This window comes from Arctopsyche grandis, chromosome 2 (assembly GCF_051622035.1).
Source record: "Arctopsyche grandis isolate Sample6627 chromosome 2, ASM5162203v2, whole genome shotgun sequence".
Classification (NCBI taxonomy): domain Eukaryota; kingdom Metazoa; phylum Arthropoda; class Insecta; order Trichoptera; family Hydropsychidae; genus Arctopsyche; species Arctopsyche grandis.
In genome coordinates, this window is record NC_135356.1 from 232,966 (window position 1) to 246,578 (window position 13,613).

A 13,613-nucleotide genomic window follows, 5' to 3' on the forward strand; every position below is an offset into this window, starting at 1 on the left:
TCCCGTTTCAAATGATGGATGGAGCTCTACTAACGACTCTTCAACGCTGTGTCGTCATAAACCAACTGGTAACGTGGTTACCAACGAACACATTTCCTTGACTACACAATGGCGCTTCGAACTTTCGCGTCGGTAAAATCGTAATTACGAATATTATTATTAAGAGGTTTTATCCGGGTTTTTTTACAGTAAACTTTCCGGACATGCATACAACAAATCCTGAAAGTTCCATCGTAATCGGTTGATTGGTTTAGGAGCCTATACGAGACAGACAGAAATTCAATTTTATATATATATAGATATCAAGACTTGAAAAAGGTTAGGCACCCGTGGATGCCCATCAGAGGTGGAAGATTTGCCCGCATCGTTAGCGAGCAGGTATCAGTGCCGGCCTTACACCCGATGGCGCTCTAATCTAAAATTTTGAATGGCTTTTGGCGCTCTAATTTTAAATTTTAAAGCGCCTTAGGCGCATCGTTCGGCGCCCTAACTTATTTGTCGACCCAGCCCCCCCCCCCCCTAAAACCGCACTGGCAGGTATGTACATGTGTATTGGTAAATAAAATGAGTTATAATGTAAATGCAGTATTAAAAGTATTTACAATACGTAGCTACATTGACTAGTGTCTTCGTGTTTGTTGTGATTGAAATGAAGTAAGTGGTAAGAGAACAGTTTCGTTCAGTTGGCGTTCGATTGAGCGAGATTGAGGAGATTTCGCCTAGTCGGGGGGGGGGGGAGGGGTTCAGTGAGTATTTATTAAGAGAAGCCGCCGCGCTGGAGGGGCAGAGCGCGATCGTCTGTTCGCCATGTGGTCTCGGGGGCGCAGCACCTCATCGTTGCTGCTGCTATCATTGTCTTTCCTTACATTCACCACCGCTCAGGTAACAATCGATCACTAACACCAGGTACGCTAGATTAGCAACACTTTACTACTCACCAATATCCTTAATAGATAAATACATATATTCAATGTACTACACACAGTACTAAAATTATTCATCAATAATGGGGGGCTTTTCTTCAGATGAATCACAAATAAAAAGTTTCAGAATTTTATTCGGTTGATGAATATTTTTCAATTTATCAAAAATTCTAAATATTTTTGGGTTCCGATGATTTTGAATTTTTTTACTTTAAAATCGCATCGAGAATCATTCGTAAAAAAATCAGATTATTTAGATATGTATTATTAAATTAGTATACAATTTGAAAATCTATCATCGAAAATTTTACATCTAATTTTATGTATTTGCATGCTTATCAGGACTATAAGAAAAAAATTCGTATGTGTATAAAATTTATAATTTTTATTACATGTCTGATTCGGTTGGCGGTTTGGGAGATAATTCAAAAACTTAAAAAAAGAAGCCACCTTAAGGGGAGGTACCATTTCCGGACAACTTAAAAATTTACGTCGTGTATGGATAAGAATTTCAGTAATCGATACTAAGTTTCAGTTTGATAGGACTAACGGTGTTCAAAAAATCTCCATAATAACACACACGCATAGTAATCGATTCTGAGTTTGAATCAGTCAAAATCTCGAGTTCGAATTTTTGCATGATCACAAACTTCATCTATTCTTTCTACGTATGTATATAAAGTAAAAATTGATAGTAAAAAAAAATTTTTAGTGAATTTATGAAATTATATACGTTATATATTTATATATCGGTCTCCGTGACGAGCCAGAATGTTAAATTACAGAAAATGCAAATATCGGAAGGCAAAGATCGAAAGTCGAAAGATCAAAAAAAAGGGTGCATGGTAAACGGTACATACTCACTTAATTTAAGCGAGCAGGATACAACAGGAACAAGAGGAACAGGCTTTTCCTCCCGTATTAATGTGCGCGCGCAGAATCTTGTCATTATTAAAAAGGGCGTATTTCCTTCCTTCAAAAAAGGTTCCATGTGCATGTACTTAAGATATTTACAATTATAAAACGTTTAAATTCTGGACCTTAATGTAAGAAGTGTCTAGGTCAAAATTTGATAAAACAAAATAAATATTGCAATGTACTAGAAAATTGTTATACTTTTAGGGCTAGGAATACCTGCCATTTAATGTAAAGCGAATGAGATATATGTATGTTGGGTACATGGTCTCTATCAATATAACAATGCGACATATTTTTCATAAGTGATAATATGACATGATTTGTTTCCTATGCATTTAAAACCTGCCCAACAGAATTTAAAAAAATATATGCTTTCGTGAGATGTATGTAATCTTTAAACCATCCACTGTTCCATGAAAATCTCTCAAATGTGCTCAGATTCTTTTGTATTTCTTATTGCATTAATCTGCATTTCAATACATGTATGTACATGTGTATTTGCACTCCATCTGCGTATGTACATAGTACATAGATGGAGATTTTCAGGGGCGTCATTTGGTGGGGGTGGGGAGGGCAGCTGCCCCCTTTAGATTTGAACGGAACTATCCACCTTGTTTAATGTACTATTATGAATTAAAATACTTAAATACTAAACCAATAAACCAAATCTCTTAATAGATTTTTTTAATTATTGTACTATTCATTTCATTGGTAAAAAAATATAAACAATAAAATTATTTAAATAAATAGTCTCATTCAAAATTCAAATCAAATATATAAAATTGAATGTCTGTTTGTCTTTCTGTATGTCTCGTATAGGCTCCTAAACCACTCAACCGATTACGATGCAACTTTTAGGATTTGTTGTATGCATGTCCGGAAAGCTTACATTGAAAAAAAAATCGCCCAAAAGCCGGAACGGAAACGGGAAATACGGGAATGAGTGGCATTGCAACGCAATAATTTCAAATGTTTTCGCGTCGCGACCTGCGTTATTAGGCGTAAAATAAACAAACAATTGAATAATTTCAAATGTGTTCGCCGCCTGCATTTTTCCGACAAATGGGAACGGGAATTGCATGCGTTATTGTGGCATTGCAATGCATGCTGGGTTCAGCTAGTTTTTTATATAATACACCCTCCCCCCCCCCCCTGGGAAAAGCTGAAATGACGCCCCTGGAAGTTTTCCTTAATTTAATTGCAATAGTTTTAATCCAATAGAATATACATATATGTATAGTAGTAATTAAAGTATGAGCATTCTAAGTAAATTTGGAAAAGCTTGAAGAATTGAATGCGAATTTGGGAAATGCGCGTGATATCAATATTGTTGAATTTCTTCGTCAATGTGACCTTATCAAGGCTTGGAATGGAAATTTTCATGAACGGGAAAGTCTTTTTTTTTATATTATCTCCGAAACAGACTGATTTTTTTTTACATGTAATAGAAATTATAAATTTTATACCTAATTATTATTACCTCAACCGGAAGTACATAGTACTTTTACTCTAGACTCGATCGAGGCTTTTTATGTTTTTGTCGAAAACCTTTCCGCGTATTGAACTGCGATATCATATCTAGAAGTTTAACCTTAATACAGCGGTTTCCAAACTGGGAGGCGCGCGCTATTGCCAGGGGAGGCGCCAAAACTTTTTAATAAAAAAATAATTTTCATACCATAATATCTACAAATAAATAAAACTTCATATCGTAGCTTAACAGTAAAAATTCAATGCATGAATGTTTATTTTTATTTTTCTTTAATTTTTATATACACATTTAATTAGCAACCCTTCAAGAAGAAAACCAACATGAAGAGGCACATTTGTGGACGAACGATAATTTTATTGTTAAACTTGCCTATTTGGTTGAAATTTTTGGAAAATTGAGCGGTTTAAATAAATCAATGCAGGGATCACAAATACATCCACTTGTTCAAAAACACAAAGTAAAAGCTTTCATTAAAAAGTTGAAGTTATGGAAATCAAATTTATTTCACTTTCCAAAGATTTCTGGGCCACAGCCAATATTAAAGAAGGTAAAAATCGTTTTATTGACCACTTGGATGGTTTAGTGCTACATTTTTCCAATTATTTCAAAGACCTTGATTTCTCAAAGTTTTTGTGGATACAGAATCCATTTAACTACAATAAAGAAGACAAACTCGAGCTGACAACCATCGAAAAAGAAAAATTGATAGAATTATTATGCGATAGCTCACTAAAACAAAAGTTTCAAAATGAAACCATAATAAAATTTTGGATGAATCTTAGTGGAGAGTATGAATCTTTGTATTGCAAAGCAATGCAAGTGCTTCTACCGTTTGTAACGTCTTATTTAAGCGAAACGGGCTTTTCGGCACTAGCTGCAATGAAAACCAAATATCGAGCCAGGTTAATAGTCGAAAAGGAGTTACGAGTGGCACTCTCCATATTGCCCCCAAGATTTGATAAACTTTGTGCCAATAAACAACAACATCCTTCACATTAAATTTTGATGTGTTAGATGTAGTTTAATTAGTAATTTAATATAAAAATAAATATATGTACACGTGTTCGTATAAGTTTATGTTATAGCAAAACCTTTTTATTATTCTGTCTATTGTAGTGTTCAGAATTTTTTTTTAAATAAAGGCTTATTATATAAAACCTGTCTATATTAATATATCTATTAAAAATAAAAGGTAGGGAGGCGCGGAAAAAAAAATTTTTTTAGGGAGGCGTAGTAACATAAAGTTTGGAAACCGCTGCCTTAATACCAAGTTATACATATTATATATAAAATTTGGTTACAACCTGTCAATTGGAAGTGGTAGTTTACAATTGCTCGATTTTTTTCGATCCCTTAAGCATGTGTGCTCTTCACAAGAAAATTCGTGATGAAAATAAAAAAAATGATTAAATTTAATAAACAGGAAGTGAGAAGGAGCGCTACGTTTTTGGATTTCACGAAAGGGAGATTTACAAATATACATATAATACATATGTACCTACTTGTATTTACGACATTAAATATACGTATATTCACTAATTGAGATATATGTACATATAATACATTTTAAAAAGAGAATACCAGTCAGCTACATACATATGTATGTACATATGTAGTAGTTCGGAAAAATAAAAGAAAATATACAAAAATCGATTACATTCAATTAAATTTAAATATAACTACAGTAGTATTTTCATTGTAAATTGTTTCAATTGAAAAAAGCAAAAAAGTTCACTATAAATACAAACTAATGCTGCTTTATGTATTGTTTCCCAATTTTATTTATATTATTAATTTCAGTGTAGGTCTTAAAAATCATTGTCTTTGATATTCTGGTAACAATAATTCATATTATATTGTTATTCATATCAACAGATATTCTGGAGTTTCAGATATTTTTAAAAACAAAATGCATAGACGGTAAATTTTTAAATTTAGGTCGCAAGTTATTGACAACGAACTATTCTTTCACTTATGTTTATATGTAAAACCAAATTTGTCAACATAGTAATTATTTTCAACAGGAAAAATGGAAATCCAAAATCCCAGGAGATTTAGAGGTTGCCAAAGTCACGTTTCCAGTTTTACTTCCAAATTCAGGCGATGACGTGGAAAACTTTGAGACTTACTTTGACTTAGAAAAGGTAAAAAAAAAAAAAAACAATTTTAATCTCACAAATGGTTAGAATCGTCATTTATGAAAATAACTAGATGGCAGATGACGTTTACGCATGAATTTTTCTCTAAATTTATAACATTCTGTTTTGGTTATATTTTATCTAATAATGCCCATATGTGATAAACAATCATAAACATATTTTCGATTTGAACTCTGAACTCTTACAAATTTAGCATTGAATTAGAATTCATTTTAAATTCACGCATATTTAGTGCAACCCACGCTTGATTTCGTTCATACATACATACGTATGTACATATAGCATTGATAACATTTCTCTGTATCTAAAATTAGATCTGGCTCCTACAGATGAACCAAATCTTGGACTATATTTGAAACTAAATTGCATTACAAAGTCAACTTATCTGAAATTGTTTTCACCTGCCTCATCCAATCCCTTCCAGGCCACCATACCATACCATTTCCCTGTGAAATTTCATTTCTATGTCGAAAGTTATAAAATTTTTAAAATACAAATACATATATGCATGGATTTCTAACAACTTTTAATTTGCAGAAAGTGATAGCTCACAGACACATCCCTAATCGAATGTGCTATTTGGTACATGACACATCGGACAATCGACCGTCTTTACTTTATCCAGTTTCCAATCGACTTTCCAAAGTTCAGGTAACAAATAGCCCAATAAGCGAAATTTAAAATATTATTGTATATTTTTGAATGTGTAAAACATAATACGTATATATAAGGCGATTATCACATTTACATAATATCGATATGTTTGTATCAAAAAGTTGACAATGTTGCGCTTTAGCCACTTTATTTTCATTATACAATTGATTATGATTTCGTGAATGCATAACAAAGCGATAAAAATTGCAAGCGTCACTCAATAATTGTGCAAATATTTAATCAATTGCATAAAAAAATATGTACCACTGTGCAGATTAAACTAACCCTTTTCAAAGAATGAATTGTTTATGTCGAAATCATCGGTGAAATGAGTTGAAAGATCTTGTACTATGTAACGATACACTCACTCATTTCTACATATATAAATTATAATTCGTAAGTAGGTTACATCAATAGCTGTTTCAATTGTTAAAATTTGAAATTTGTCGCGTTATTACACTGATAAGGGAAGACGTAAGTCATTGACTCAAAACGAAGACGATGTCTTAACCCCAGATAACCGACACGAGGTCATTTTTTTCAAGCTGACCCAAATCCCAAAAATTTTACACAACACTAAATGTGTTACGGCGAACGTGGAAATGGATCGAAAGCACAAAAATGTGCATTGTCTTTGTGTTTGCAGGTGTGGCGTCTGGCCGGGTCCGTCGTGCAAGACTTTTGCAAGAACTTCCGGACGGTGCTCGTCACCGTTAAGAGGTTGGATGTGAGGGTCAGGAGGCGTAGGAATGCCGGAAATGGTTATGGATATCAGCCAGGTGTTAGGGGACGTTACAGAGGACAGACTCAGTCCCAGTATTTGAACTTTGGCTCGAATGGTTCGACTCCCGGCAAGGCAGAGGCTGAATCCACACAAGATGGCTCCAGAGCAGCAGTTAGTGAGTTGAACTTTTAACAATTTGGTTCATCAAACATTCAATAGCTACACATCCAACTACATACATATTCCAAACATTTACTTTCTTGTTACGTGAACCTCTTTGCCACGGTCAAAAAGTTCTTCAAATAATTAGGAAAAGTAGACCACACCCTTGTCTTTCAGATTACAGTAGAAAATAAAAAAAGGCATTTCTATAAGAATTACTTTCAGACAGTTTCAAAAATCAAATGAATGTAAATAATTATTTTAATTCTAGGTGGGACGAGTGGAATGGGCCAGGCTCAGAGCCAATCATTCGGCGCCAGTTGTGATGACTGTTACAACACAGGCAGGACTCAAAATCAAGCTTTAGGCATTCAAGGAGGTCAATATGCCCAAAATGGAGGCCCTTATGGTTATGATCCACGAGATCCCAATGCGGGAAGAGATCTCTATCCTGGTACAGCTGGGAGTAATGGAAAACTCAAACCAGATTCTCTCACCGATCAAAAAGGTCGAGTTCCAGGCGGACAGCAGACTTTTTATCCAGGTGGAACATATCCACAAGGTCAATATCCAGGACAAGGAAGTTCTCAAGTTCCCGACGGGTATCAACCGACGACGTATCCTGGTGGTCTTGGTCAGCCTAGTGGCGGTCACGATTCCTCAGGTTACCCTAATGTCAAAGGAGTTTATCAACAGACACCCAGTCAAGGATGGCAAACTGGACAAAATGGTCAAGGAAACACGCAAACTGGCCAATATCAACCACCACTAACACACACTGGACAAGGTCAGTTGCAACCGGGACAGGGACAATTGCAACCGGGGCAGGGTCAATTACATCCTGGACAAGGGCAGTTGCAACCTGGACAAGTACAATTGCAACCAGGGCAACAGCGACCAGGACAAGGACAATTTCAACCTGGACAGGGCCAATTACAACCTGGTCAAGGCCAGTTGCAACCTGGACAAGACCAATTGCAAACTGGACAAGGGCAGTTGCAACCTGGACAAGGTCAATTGCGACCTGGACAAGGACAATTACAACCAGGGCAACAGCGACCAGGACAAGGACAATTTCTGCCTGGACAAGGCCAATTACAACCTGGACAAGGGCAATTGCAACCTGGACAAGGTCAATTGCAACCTGGACAAGGGCAGTTGCAACCTGGACAAATACAATTGCAACCAGGGCAACAGCGACCAGGACAAGAACAATTTCAACCTGGACAAGGCCAATTACAACCCGGACAAGGGCAGTTGCAACCTGGACAAGGTCAATTGCAACCTGGACAAGGAGAATTGCAACCAGGACAAGGACAATTGCAACCAGGGCAACAGCGACTAGGACAAGGACAATTTCTGCCTGGACAAGATCAATTACAACCCGGACAAGGGCAGTTGCAACCTGGACAAGGTCAATTGCTACCTGGACAAGGACAATTGCAACCAGGGCAACAGCGACCAGGACAAGGACAATTTTTGCCTGGACAAGGCCAATTGCAACCTGGACAGGGTCAATTGGTACCTGGACAAGGACAATTGCAACCAGGAAAAGGACAATTTCAGCCTGGACAAGGTCAATTGCAACCTGGACAAGGACAATTGCAACCTGGACAAGGACAATTGCAACCAGAGCAACAGCGACTAGGACAAGGACAATTTCTGCCTGGACAAGATCAATTACAACCAGGACAAGGTCAGTTGCAACCTGGACAAGGTCAATTGCTACCTGGACAAGGACAATTGCAACCAGGGCAACAGCGACCAGGACAAGGACAATTTTTGCCTGGACAAGGCCAATTACAACCTGGACAAGGGCAGTTGCAACCTGGACAAGGCCAATTGCAACCTGGACAAGGGCAGTTGCAACCTGGAAAAGGTCAATTGCAACCAGGGCAACAGCGACCAGGACAAGGACAATTTCAAACTGGACAAGGCCAATTACAACCTGGACAAGGGCAATTGCAACCTGGACAAGGTCAATTTCAGCCTGGACAAAGCCAATTGCAACCTGGGCAACAGCGACCAGGACAAGGTCAAGTGCAACCTGGACAAGGTCAATTGCAACCAGGTCAAGGACAATTTCAGCCTGGACACAGCCAGTTGCAACCTGGGCAAGGGCAGTTACAACCCGGACAAGGGCAGCTGCTTCCCGGAGAAGTGCATTTACAACCCGGACAGGGACAGTTACAGCCTGGACAAGGGTACCTTCAACCTGGACAAAATCAATTGCAGCCTGGTTCAGGATACCTACAGCCTGGACAAGGACAGCTATATCCCGGAAAAGGACAGTTTCAACCCGGTCAAGGTAATTTGCAACCTGGACATGGACAATTAGTCCCGGGACAGGGACAATTGCAGCCGGGGCAGGGTCAATTACAACCCGGACAAGGACAATTGCAACCTGGTCAAGGTCATTTGCAACCTGGGCATGGACATTTACAACCAGGACAAGGGCAATTGCAACCAGTACAAGGGCAATTGCAACCAGGACAAGGGCAATTGCAACCAGGATATGGACAACTACAACCAGGACAAGGACAGTTGCAACCTGGACAAGGACAGTTGCAACCTGGGCAAGGGCAACAGCAACCAGGACAAGGACAATTTCAGCCTGGACAAGGCCAATTGCAACCTGGACAAGGACAGTTGCAACCTGGACAAGGACAATTTCAGCCTGGACAAGATCAACTGCTACCTGGACAAGGCCAATCGCAACCTGGACAAGGACAGTTGCAACCTGGGCAAGGGCAACAGCAACCAGGACAAGGACAATTTCAGCCTGGACAAGGCCAATTGCAACCTGGACAAGGGCAACAGCAACCAGGACAAGGACAATTTCAGCCTGGACAAGGCCAATTGCAACCTGGACAAGGTCAATTGCAACCAGGGCAAGGGCAGTTGCAACCTGGACAAGTTCAATTGCTACCAGGGCAAGGGCAGTTGCAACCTGGACAAGGTCAATTGCTACCTGGACAAGGACAATTGCAACCTGGACAAGGACAGTTGCAACCTGGACAAGGACAGTTGCAACCTGGACAAGGACAGCTACAACCGGGACAAGGTCAAATTTACCCTGGTCAACAATCTCCAGGCTTATGGTCAGGACAAACTCAACCTGGAGATTTGTACCCAGGACAGCGTCAACCAACTTCAAAATATCCAGGGCAAACACAATCCGGTCAATGGTACCCAGGCTCTGGACAAACTACCGATTTTAGTACAGGACAACAATTAACACCAGGTCAAACATTACAACAACCTGGTTATAATTTACAGCCAAATCAAGTACATTCATCTGGTCAATCAGCCTATGATCAAAGATACAATTCGGGCCAAATAGCGTATCCAGGGGATCATCTTCCGTCTAGTCCAATCCCACAATCTGGAAGTAGTGTATATCAGCCCGGACCTCAACTGATACCTGGCAATATCATCGATCCTAAAACAGGGCAAACGTATCCCGGAGGCCAAACCTATGTAAATGGCCAAGAAGGAGGTGGTCAAGTGTCTCCCGGCGATTCTAGCTATCCACCTGGATTTCAATATGAATCGAGAAGCCCTTCAAGCACACAACCAGGTAAAATAATTTATTGCTATGAATTGTAGTCAAATTTAATAAGTATTTTAAATTTGCACAAATATAATTTTTAACATTGACAGGTAGAGACAGTTATGGTGGGTACCCTCAAACTCAAGTTGTTGGACAAGGTCCACTCCAGACCAGCACCGATACTTATGGAACAGTTTACGGTGGGGACGCCGCCGGAGACGATGAAAACTCTCAAGCTGAAGCAAGCATACAACATTTAAAAAATGAAACTCAAGCGAGTGCGTCGTCGATGGGAAAACATGCAGATGGCTTGGCGCAAACTCAGATCAGCGGTACATATTCAGGATCTGGTTCATTTTCAGCGCAAGCCCAAACATCAGACAGCAAAAAGGGTGCTCAAAGTCAAATCTCAGTTGGAAAAATGGGAGCGATGAGCAGCGCACAAGGAAACGCCGGATTCGGACAGTCACAAGCGCAGCTACAATTGGGTATGGAGTCAGGTATAACAAAAGCAGAAGCACAGAGCGGCGGTTGGAATCACGGAACAAACACACAGTTGCAAACAAACGAAAAAGGTGGTATGGCTGACGCTCAAGCGAATGGACCAGGGAGTACATCGTCCCAAGCCCAAATAGGTTTCCAACCATATCAGGAAAACGGTAACAATGACCAGATGAATGGACCGTTCTACGGAGGCGGGGCGGCGTCCGCTCAGTCGGGAAGACACTCGGGACAGTCGCAGACACAAATACAGGGCAAGTTTAAATACGGAATAAGTTACAACGGAGCAGCCCAAGCCGAATCCGGTTCTAAAGATGGACTGCCGAGGAATAGGACAGCATTTAAAACATTCGACATATTCAATAAGAACACACTGAGGTCAGACAGAGAAGCAACTCCATATTCCAGCAATCAAAACGGCTTGAGCAACACGAGCAGCGATACGGATGTCGAAAGTAGCCCAAACGAAAGCATGAGCGAATCAGAGTCAAAACGCTCAGCTCAAACTTTCAACACCAATAACATCGGCATCGGCGCTAAGCAGGCATATACAAATCCACCGGTGAATCCTATGATATCTAGACAGTCGTCGATGAAGAGCGACAACGACGACTTCGAAGACAAGTCCGTCAAAGAAACGCACAACCCAGAATACGACGAAGAAAACGACGACGACGAGGATTACGAGGGAGAATTTCACTCGGGCGGAGAGCTCGGCCATCAAAAGTTGCAATACATCACCAAACCCAAGGAAGTCGTCGTACAACAAACGGGAAGAGGACAAAGGCAACACATCTTATTAGGATCGCTCGATAACAGCGGAGCTCACGTCATACAAGACTCGTCGGCCAGCCAGCAGAAGGCACGCATGGTGTTCCAGCCCGGCGAAGTGATCCCGGGCACACAAGGCTACACGATCCCGATAGGCTTCAGAGGAGTCAGCTCAATATCGCACGGAAACGAAACCTACTCGTACGCGAACGAGAACGGCGAATCCCAAGCTCAGACGGTGACGTTGACTCCGGGATCGAAAAACGTCACGTACAGCAAACCTTCAGCCAAAGTTCAGCCATCTTTGAGGAGCTGGAACTCGAACGGTTACAACCAAAAGATATACGGCGGGAGTCGACCGCTGAACAGATACAATCTGAGAAGCAGTCCCGACAGTTATGTCACTGTGACCAAATCTGTGACGGGGGCTTTCAACTCGGACAAGGACAATCCCATCGAAGACAAAAAATTCGAACACACCTTCTACACCAAGTCGTCCACGTGCGGATATTTCACGTTTTCGTGCAACGTTGTTTACGGTTCCCAAGGGAGAACTAAGGTTTGCAAACCGACCACTCAGACTAATGCAGACGGCACGCCAGTTCAATGTTAAATCACTGTGTTTACTATTACTCGTAAGCGATTTATAAACAATGTGTTTCATCTTACTATTCCCAGTTTATTATTGATTAACTTTTTCAACACTTATAAATACACATATACATATGTAAGTACAGATGATAAACATTTACTGGGATCAATAAGTTAATTTTACACTAATCATCTAAATACATATCTGGAAGACCAAGCCTCACTCAATATTAGACTAAATAAATTGCTTTTTTGTTCGCATTCTATCGATAATATAATAAAATTTCTTGTGGTTAGTCACCTAGGCAATGGTGCTGGAATTCATAGGGGGTTGAATTTAGTCATTCAACCCCCTAAACGAGTTTTCCTCGAGTCAAAGTCAAAATCAATTAGATCTAAATAGATTTTTAGGCCAGAAAAGAGTGGTATGGTTAGTTTTCAAGACAAACATAGAATAAGTGTTAGTTTATATTATATAGTATAAGATACATTTTATATGTATGTCCATTGATTAATTGTAATGATTATGTTGAATACTTTGGATTACCTAGTTATTTTTTATCCCAATAAATCGAGTGTTGTGCATCTGAATGATACATAGTTTCAAACAACAACAAAAAATACATACATATAATGTTAGCATATTCTGATATTATTAGTTTCGTACAATGATTGCATTGTTGTGTATATGTAGGTATATTTAAGATCGTTTTGATAAAAAATTGATAATGAAGCCTTCTACATAAATTGAAATTGAATCTTCAAATATTATATACATATTGTAAAAGACTCGAGGGAGGATTGTGGATAGATGATTGCAAATTTTCGATATCCAGTAAAATATTGCATGTTTATTTATTGATTTTCACTTCTGCCGTACACAATGTTACAATTAACGTATACAATTAATTAAATAGACCGGGATCAAATATTAACATCCTAAACTTAGTATTATAATAAATTTAATATTTTATAATATGAAAAGTATGTGTATGTATGCTGCAATTTTGTTTACATATACAAATATTTATTGTTTTTTATTACTTTAACATTATGTAATTTTTATAATAAAATAAATCAATAACTCAACGATCTTGTGTTATTTCAATAGGCAAGAATCTAAACGCGTGAAGGAGAAAGGATCCGGCCGACAAACGTAAACATA

The 13,613-nt window shown here is 38.9% G+C and overlaps 1 protein-coding gene across 1 annotated transcript; it reads left to right on the forward strand.

Annotated features, from left to right (window-relative positions):
• Positions 1 to 791: 791 nt before the first annotated feature.
• Positions 792 to 13,535, forward strand: LOC143922241 (uncharacterized). Its single transcript, XM_077445465.1, has 6 exons — positions 792 to 882; positions 5,358 to 5,477; positions 6,030 to 6,143; positions 6,793 to 7,045; positions 7,304 to 10,612; positions 10,696 to 13,535. The coding sequence occupies exons 1-6, from the start codon at positions 808 to 810 to the stop codon at positions 12,468 to 12,470; spliced, it is 5,646 nt and encodes a 1,881-aa protein (XP_077301591.1). The 5' UTR covers positions 792 to 807; the 3' UTR covers positions 12,471 to 13,535.
• The last annotated feature ends 78 nt before the right edge of the window (positions 13,536 to 13,613 follow it).